This window comes from Lepeophtheirus salmonis, chromosome 14 (assembly GCF_016086655.4).
Source record: "Lepeophtheirus salmonis chromosome 14, UVic_Lsal_1.4, whole genome shotgun sequence".
Lineage (NCBI taxonomy): Eukaryota > Metazoa > Arthropoda > Copepoda > Siphonostomatoida > Caligidae > Lepeophtheirus > Lepeophtheirus salmonis.
This window is the reverse complement of record NC_052144.2, coordinates 6358989-6368170: the sequence shown is the minus strand read 5'-3', so window position 1 is coordinate 6368170 and position 9182 is coordinate 6358989. Positions and strand designations below refer to the sequence as shown.

The window sequence follows — 9182 nt, the reverse complement described above, 5'->3', positions numbered from 1 at the left end:
GTCAAGAAGCGCTAACTATTTTTTTTTTTGCCTTAATCTCAGTTGTCACTGGTCTGATGAAGAAATTTGTTTCACAAGAAATGTTTTTTTGTATTGTTTTACCAGTTGATATTACGTAAAAAAGTTAATAAATTATTTATTAAGCAAATTAAATCATTCCAAAGTTTCATTCACGATTAGGTGGGACACATATATATATAAATATTCATTCTAAAAATAAACCTATTTATAAAATTATATACATTGTAATGTTGATCATTTTACCCCCTCCTTCCCATTGATAAAAGCTACCCTCACTCCCCAGCCCCGGTCTAAACAAATATATATATATATCTGGATGAAATAAAAACAAAGTTCTAAATATAATAAAAATTTAATATATACAAAGTTATAATGATCCTTTTTAAATATTTGATAAATACATCCTTATGAATTTTAAAATTGATAAGAAGACTGTGGAGCAACGGGGGATCCATATCCACCAGGGGCAGGAGATGAAGGGGTTCCATATCCAGATGAGGGGGTGTTCGATGATTTTCTCTTAGGAGAGGCACGACGTGATGGAGGAGATGGTTTGTTATATTTTGCAGAACCAGACTTAGAACTGGATGGTGAACCATAACCATTAGAAGGAGCACCATATCCAGCAGGAGCTGAACCATAGGCATCCAAATCTCCAGCTGCAGCTTCTCGCTCAGCTGCAATTTCTTCATTGCGAGAGTACAACTCCTCAGCTTGAGCACAGTCAAAGTTGAACCACCAGTCACAGATGAAATACTCTTGATTGAAGAGAGTGCCGTTGGGACAGAGGAAAGAATACTTGGCTAGACCACCAGAAGCATCAGCACCGCAAATATGAAAGGCTTGACATTGAGCCTCTGGATCTGCATAGTATCCTCCTTCAATTTGTCCATCACACACAAAAGAAGTTTCTGGTACTTCAGAGTAAATGGGATAGTCCTCTCCAGGAACTCCGGGAATGGCATCAGCAAGAGCCGCAAGAGGATCAACTTCTTGCTCATATCCACTCAAACCATTGCCGTAATTACTCTGAGATGAAGCATATTGACCTAAAGGAGGGGATCCTCCAAATCCAGGAGGTTTATCAGCAACGGAGAGACTCAAGAGTACCGAAGCAATGATAAGGGATATGCTCTGAAAGGATTTCATGTTTTTGCTATTGCTATTCAGGATCAAGTGATGACTTCTTTGCATTCTTCTGTGGTTTATATATTAAGGTCCATGTAGCTAATGTATGATTATTATTCAGATACGCTAAAAGTAATTACATAAATGTAAATCGGGTGCCCTCCTTTTTGTGTTTACTTTTTTTTTACTCATTCTTCCTCATCTTCACTTGAAACAAGCATATCTCTTTGGGTATCGTTTAACAATTAATATGATCATGTTTTAACTACTCAAATGATCTTTCCTTTTTCTTTATTTTTGATTAAATTAAAAATTATTGGCAAATAAAAACGTTGTATAACTTTTGGTTCTAATTTGATATAAATATAACTTAGATATACAAACCTCTATTTATTTTAGTATTGTTTATTTTTTTAGAGTTGATTTAACTAATTGTTATCTTAATAATATTTTAATATCTATAGCTGATACATCATGTTTTAATCCTTTATAGATTGGCATAATGTCATGTTAACTATCTTTTATTAGACTTTATTCTTCATTCAAATGTATTTATTTTAATGGTCTTTAAATCTTTATAATATAATCAAGTTATATTCAATGAAAAATGATTGACATGTTAATTATGTCAATGTTTAAGTATTTATTAATTTCATTTAGTGATACATCTAAGTTCAAATTATTTAAAATTTACTTTTAGTAGGTAATAAAATGTCATTGTCTTTTTTATAATTAATTAATAGTTTTTAAATATTTTTTTAGTAATTAAAAATAATATTGAGTTTTGAGCTTTGAGTGCATATGGTACTCCGATTCTGAAGGTGAGGATTTCAAATTGGAAAAAGATGAAGAATATGCCCAACCACCTCAATCAATTTCTTCTGATTCTGATGACTATTCTGAGGTTTTTGACAAGCCTGTCGGTAATTAATTTTCTTGAATACCATTATTAGTTTTGCTATATATTAAATGTATTTATTAACAACTAATTGGTATATTTAACATTTCAAGAAATGCCAGGATGCAATCAAGGGACTCAATTCCCATCTGCTAAGAAACATAAATCAACCGACTTATTAGAAGAGTCAATGTATGTTGGCAAGGATAACACAATCTGGCACAAACAAATAGGAAATGGAGAAATTTCAGCCCGTTTTAGCCAATAAAACCTATTGAAGGAAGTGTCAGGCCCATCATCATTTGCAAAACATAACATCATTACAGATAAAACATTATCAGCTTTTGAAATCTTGATCGATAATTATATTATTGATCACATTGTAAAATGTACAATAGTTGAGTCTTGTTCAAAACTTAAGAATGATGTATGGACAACCAACACATGAGAAATACTCCAACTGATTGCAATAATGTATGCGAGAGGAATCTTAGCCAAAGGGCAGCCGACAGAAGTCATTTGGTCAAGAAAATTGGGGATCAATCTCTTTAGGAATACTATCCCTCGCGACAGATATAAGGAATTATTGAGATATATCCGCTTTGATATTCGTTCCACAAGATCACAAAGACTTCAAAACGACAAGTTCGCCTTGATTTCAATGGTATGGGAACGTTTAGTCAAAAAATTTAAGTTATTATACAGGCCAGGTGAAAATATTACCATTGATGGGCAACTATTCCCAACAAAAGCTAGATATTCATTTACCCAATATATGGCTAAAAAGCCTGATACATTTGGTATAAAATTTGGGTTAACAGTTGATGCATCGTCCAAATACTTGGTAAATGGATTTCCTTACTTGAAAGAAGATTCTCAAAGACTAGCAAATAAATTTTTATCAGAATTTGTCGTAATGAAGCTAATGGAACCATATTTGGGTAAAGGGAGGAATGTTACAACAAATAATTTCTTTACGTCATTGTCTCTTGCAAATGAACTTTAGAAAAATAGGACGACTATTTTAGGAACTATGAATCGTGCTCGCAAAGAAATACCTCCTGAACTAAAAGCTACCAAGCAAGCACTAATTTCAAGCTTAATCTTTGTAAATGGTGGCAAAACATTGACTTCATATTAAGGGAAAGAAACAAAAATGTTTTAATTTTGAGCTCTGCACACAAAATTGTTAAAGTTTTAGATGTACGGGAAAGGTTACCAGAATCAATCCAGTATTATAATGAAACTAAGTATGGAGTTGACTTTATTCCACCAAAATGTTCTCTCGTCAATGGCCTTTACAAGTTTTTATAATATTTTGGATTTTGCTGGTATAAATGCTGTTATCTTGTATAGAGAAGTGACTGGTAAGAAAATAACTCGTCGCCAGTTTTTGAATAATTTGATTACCGAACTTATTGGTGAAGATGATGAATCAAAGGATGATATAGAAGAAAATAATCAATTATTTCAATCACAATGAAACTGTTCAACTAAAAATAGAAGCTGGTATACAGTCAATTGTACAAGAAAATTACGGCGCTTAGCAAGCAAGACCTGTGATAAATGTCAGAGATTCGTATGCAAGCCTTGTATTGGTACTGAAAAAACAATTGTAACTTTAAAAAAATGCTAATTTCTTTATATATGTTATTATAAAAGTTATGTTTATTTTTTTAAATAAGTAATAAATCTTCAAAGAAAATAAAAATTAACTTTTAATTTTATCAACCACTAACCATTACAAATATTAAAAAATAAATGGGTATCATTTTTGATATCCACCGTCGTTTAAGGGGGTCGTTACTATCCGTCGCTCTAGTGTCAACGGACACACCTGTATAACCGAATAGAATAAATGCAGAAAAAGTATTAAATCAATGAAGATGGGATATTAAATTACATAGTTAAAGATTTATATTTTAAATCTGGAAATTTCCTCATTTTTAGGAAGTGACAAATAATTAATAATGTTCAGAAATATGAATACATTTAAAAATTAAAACTGAATCACACAAATGTATCAGCATATATTAATGAACAAGTCCTTTGCTGCCCTCATCTTTATAATTTTGACTGGCATTTTTTTTTTAAGAACATGGATAGGATTTTTTAATCTGGAATCCTGAGGCTTTGTAAGTTTTATAAATACTAACATATTCAATGCAGATTGTTTTCTAGTTCAATTGTAATTGGGAGGCACCTTGAGTAAAGCTAACACTCATAAATTCTGACACAACTTTAGAATGAAACTGGGAATATAATAATACTATATTTATATAGAAATTGAAAATGAGTGCTACGGATTTGCAATTTATATATATAGAGAAAATAAAACATAAATACTAAATTTCCCAATTACATTAAGACCAACAAAAACTAACTTTAAGCAATAAATGCACCTACATATTATAAATATTGTACATCCAAATCGTTTCTTTAAATAATAATTTAAATAATTCTTAGCTATATAACTATTAATCTGAAGGTTTTAAACCATCAAAATCCAGCGATACCCTTGAATATGACTTTCCATTTTTATATATTTGTGAGCAATCTATGATAATAAGATAATGTTCCCTTTCAAGATATAAAAGTATAACCAACATATCATGTCTAAATAACTTTATTGGAAATCAAAAATGATATGAATAAGTTAATAAATATATAACATCCTCTAGCATTTTAAAATTGATAGGAAGACTGTGGAGCAACGGGGGATCCATACCCACCAGGGGCAGGAGATGAAGGACTTCCATATCCAGATGAGGCTGTATTCGATGATTTTCTCTTAGGAGAGGGACGACGTGATGGAGGAGATGGTTTGTTATATTTCGCAGAACCAGACTTAGAACTGGATGGAGAACCATAACCATTAGAAGGAGCACCATATCCAGCAGGAGCTGAACCATAGGCATCCAAATCTCCAGCTGCAGCTTCTCGCTCAGCTGCAATTTCTTCATTGCGAGAGTACAACTCCTCAGCTTGAGCACAGTCAAAGTTGAACCACCAGTCACAGATGAAATACTCTTGATTGAAAAGAGTTCCGTTGGGACAGAGGAAAGAATACTTGGCTAGACCACCAGAAGCATCAGCACCGCAAATATGAAAGGCTTGACATTCAGCCTCTGGATCTGCATAGTATCCTCCTTCAATTTGTCCATCACACACAAAAGAAGTTTCTGGTACTTCAGAGTAAATGGGATAGTCCTCTCCAGGAACTCCGGGAATGGCATCAGCAAGAGCCGCAAGAGGATCAACTTCTTGCTCATATCCACTCAAACCATTGCCGTAATTACTCTGAGATGAAGCATATTGACCTAAAGGAGGGGATCCTCCAAATCTAGAAGATTTGTCAGCGAAGGAGAGACTTAAGAGTGCTGAGACAATGATAAAAGATATACTTTGTAGAGATTTCATGGTTTATTTTTTTTTTAAATATGTAGCTATGTGTTTTATTGCTTATTTAATTAAAATGATGATTTTAGACTACGATGTTGGTCCTTATATATATCTTCCTTCGTATGTAATTACTGCAACTTTATGGGTGCCCTCTTTTTTTTTTCTTGACTCATTCTTCCTCATCTTCACTTACTAGTATTATTATCATAATAAACTTCCATACGTAGAATAATTATATGAATTCTTGTACCGGAGTACCTTGCTATAATTATTTTTGACTTCTGATTCTAAAGCATATTTGCATAATTTTTTTTATGACTATGTCATAAGTGTATTCAAATAGGTAGCATAGACATCTCATTGTTATGTCCTAGTTTGCTGGGTACAAAATGCCCATTATCTTTTGAATACATTTTAAAACGTAATGCTCAATCGTAATTCGTATAAATATCTTTTTTTTTTCTCCTACATAATTTATTCTTAATTTATAAATATGAATATATTTAAATTATAATTTTATCTAATATGAAATACACTAAAGAGTTAAATTATGATTTTAGCAGCTTGTCATTACAACTTTTATCTTTTAAATAGTCGTTAGTTTTCAGTCCAGGGTTGGACAAAAGATAGAACGGATATTGGAACCGGATCCGAAATACCCAGGTACGATATAAGTAAAATGCCATTATCCGAAAAGATCTGAAACCCGAACCAGCTTAAGTTTCAGCAACGTTTAAGGATCATAAAATATTTCCAAGGGATTTTTCGAATTTGAAAAAGTTATATTATTTTAGGCGTAGAGGTTGCGAGATGAAATAAAGTTAAATTCTAATATTAACTAATAATTATGTTGTAATTATGTTAGTAATAACATTGAGTTATTTGTTGTTTTGGCATTAGTAATCAGTAAAAATGTAAGCTTAATCATGATTCTATTTTATTTAGGTACGAACTTTGGGTAAAATGCCTATAAAATTTGAGACAGATATCCGTTTAATTTTGTGTTCAGATCTAGATCCGAAAGTTCGGGTACCCGAATAGTTACGTCTAAAGATCTGAACTGTAAAATATACCTGAGGTGAATTTATTGAGATTAGGTTGTTAGTTATAGAGTAGTTCATGATACCCTCAATACCCCTAGTGGACAAAAAAGTAGACTTGTAGTCAACAAAATTTGCAGAATAATAAACAAGGAACAAACAAATGATTCAATAATTTTTTCCGTTAATCGTTTAACTATTTCCGTTCATTCGCTTAATTTGTTTAAATATGAGACGCCAACCACGGGACCAATTTTTTTTTTACAAAGATGTAGGTTTTCAACAACAAACAAATGGCATCACTTAATGAATAGAAAATATGAGCAGCGGACATTTTCCGCTCAATATCCAATATATTAATTCGTGAAAATATTTATTTATTCTATACATTTGCCCAGACTCATAATCTCCAACAAAGAAGTTTTTTGTCAATGTTTGTTAGTTAGTTACCAGGATTAAGGCAAAAAGTTGCGGATCGATTTTGGTCGAACTTTTTACAAAGATTAAATATGGTCAGAGAAAGAGGCCATTAAATTTTGATTAATTTTTTTTTAAACGTTCCTTTAATTGCTCAGATAGAGTTGCACAGATTAAGTATAAGTAAACATTGTATTATTACAATTACTCCATCTGACCTAAGAATTGAGTTCAAGTGAATAATTTCTCTCTTTGAGTCTTGTTCTTTGAGCTTGGTCGTTTAATTTTTTTAATTGGTACTAAAATTCGTTCAGTTGATTGAAAGTATAATTCAAATAAATAATTTTGGACCGATATGAAAAGGTTTATATTACATTTAATTGAATGTAAGACAAGTAATTAAACTTCCATAACTAATCATACTCATTATAAAACATAATACTTTAAAAGAAAAAAAAAGGGGTTAATCGTTCCTCAATATGGAATTTAAAACTGGTCTTGTCTTCCCCATTCCTGTTTCTGCTATGGATACTTATAAAATTCTTAAGTTTTATCATTAGTTTCAACATTGCATCATTTTACCTGATATTATAGTAAAACAATTCAGTTTATAAATAGTATAACTTTCAAACCCAATAATAGTCTGCAAGTATTATCAATTTAGGGGTAATTAAAGCATTTTACAGGTTCGTACAAAAGTTTTGAAACATTTTTTAAAACTGAATAACTCAGTGTATACTTAATCAATTTGATTTTTTTTTGTATAAAAAGAGCTCCGAATCTCTTTTTTTTAAAATTCTAAATTGAAAACATTAGAGTTTATTATCACGTCACAAGAACAACAAATGCATAAGACTCCAAGCTTGTTATGTCCCCAAAAGCAATAATTGCAGCTAAACATGACTCAAGAACAACCATCTACCGTGTCAAGAACCCCTGGATAAGAGTTAAGAACTCAGGGAAGTCTGAGGAGTAATTATTCAAGAAAACTGACTACTGAAGCTGTAGTAAAGCTTTTCAACACCAGTTGGATATTTCTATGACAGAGATGGCAATGGACGTCATTACTTTAAGGTCTGCCGAGTCAAGGGGTTTCAAAGAGGCAGCTGTAGCAAATTCTGCCTCAGTATGGAAGCCATTATTGTTGTTAACGATGGTCATATTCAACATTAATTATCCTTTATATCATTGTTATAAATAATATTAATAAAATTGTTGAAGATATTAAATACATACAAAAAAACACATCATTTTAGTCTCAAAACTGTTGCACGATTTTTAACAACATATTTGCAAATAAACATAATAACATAAATAAAAGCAAAATAAATATTACTCCTCATGATATAAAACTACTCACAACTAGAATTAAAGTATTTGTTATTTTTAATAAAACTAGTTGTGATGACAGTTTGATGATGACGTATTTGGCTGATCTATGATGACTTAATTTATCAAAGATTTTCAAGTGGGTATACTTACATTTATATACCCGTCCCGGTATCTCAATACTTTCTGAAACTTTTCCCACTAATAAAAATAAAATTTAGCGAAAATGTCTTTTAAATAAAATTTGCATACACTTACTGGGATCCTCAATACTTTTTTTCAGTATTAATATTAGCCCGATTAATGGTGAGTCATCTATAGCCTCTCCAATCAGCCCTCCCCTTAATAATAAAACTTGATTATGGCACTGTCTACAGGGGCGTTTGTATGGTTTTTGTCTGGGAACTATCTCAGACATTTGATTAAATAATAATAATAATAAATGTTGGGGGTTACGCCATCGGCGAGGCAATATTTTATGACAAAAATGGCGCTTCAAGTATCGGCTTCAATAAAAGTAAAGTACAAATTTAAACACGTCAATACCCCAGTACATTGGCGCCAAAACCATCGGGATCAATGGTTCATTATTCCCCCCCACTATTTTAGACTAAGTGAAAAAAGTTATAAACAGAGTGGGAACCCAAAACTTGCAATAACATTAGATAAATTACGAAAAACTTGATTTTTATGAATCAAGAAAAAACAACTAAACACCAATTTGGGATATGCTTAAATACTATATTTATTTATATTTTTTATTTAATATGTTCTCCTTTATATGCATTAACAGCCTCATCACGCCGGTGAACAGATTGGCAGCTCTTGACAATCCATACTTAGCGTATCAAACTGCAAAGTCCAGGGAGTAGAGTTCACGGCTCGAGGAGGGGCATATGGAGGCAGGTAAGAAGACCGTTGTTTTTCTGCTAAAGACGTTTCGGTTC

At 31.8% G+C, this 9182-nt stretch overlaps 3 protein-coding genes across 3 annotated transcripts; 1 reads left to right on the top strand and 2 right to left on the bottom strand.

Moving 5' to 3' along the window:
* Positions 1-354: 354 nt before the first annotated feature.
* On the bottom strand, positions 355-1215 carry LOC121129704 (uncharacterized). The gene has a single exon (XM_040725423.2). The coding sequence runs from the start codon at positions 1213-1215 to the stop codon at positions 436-438; it is 780 nt and encodes a 259-aa protein (XP_040581357.1). The 3' UTR covers positions 355-435.
* A 1304-nt stretch (positions 1216-2519) lies between these two features.
* On the top strand, positions 2520-3053 carry LOC139907233 (piggyBac transposable element-derived protein 4-like). The gene has a single exon (XM_071893497.1). The coding sequence runs from the start codon at positions 2520-2522 to the stop codon at positions 3051-3053; it is 534 nt and encodes a 177-aa protein (XP_071749598.1).
* Positions 3054-4657: 1604 nt separating this feature from the next.
* LOC121129751 (uncharacterized) lies at positions 4658-5512 on the bottom strand. Its single transcript, XM_040725472.2, has one exon. The coding sequence runs from the start codon at positions 5465-5467 to the stop codon at positions 4733-4735; it is 735 nt and encodes a 244-aa protein (XP_040581406.1). The 5' UTR covers positions 5468-5512; the 3' UTR covers positions 4658-4732.
* Positions 5513-9182: the final 3670 nt, after the last annotated feature.

Bases quoted from the DNA above. Each gene is read 5' to 3' on its own strand.
- LOC121129704 (XM_040725423.2), bottom strand. From the start codon at position 1,215: ATGCAAAGAAGTCATCACTTGATCCTGAATAGCAATAGCAAAAACATG.
- LOC139907233 (XM_071893497.1), top strand. From the start codon at position 2,520: ATGTATGCGAGAGGAATCTTAGCCAAAGGGCAGCCGACAGAAGTCATT.
- LOC121129751 (XM_040725472.2), bottom strand. From the start codon at position 5,467: ATGAAATCTCTACAAAGTATATCTTTTATCATTGTCTCAGCACTCTTA.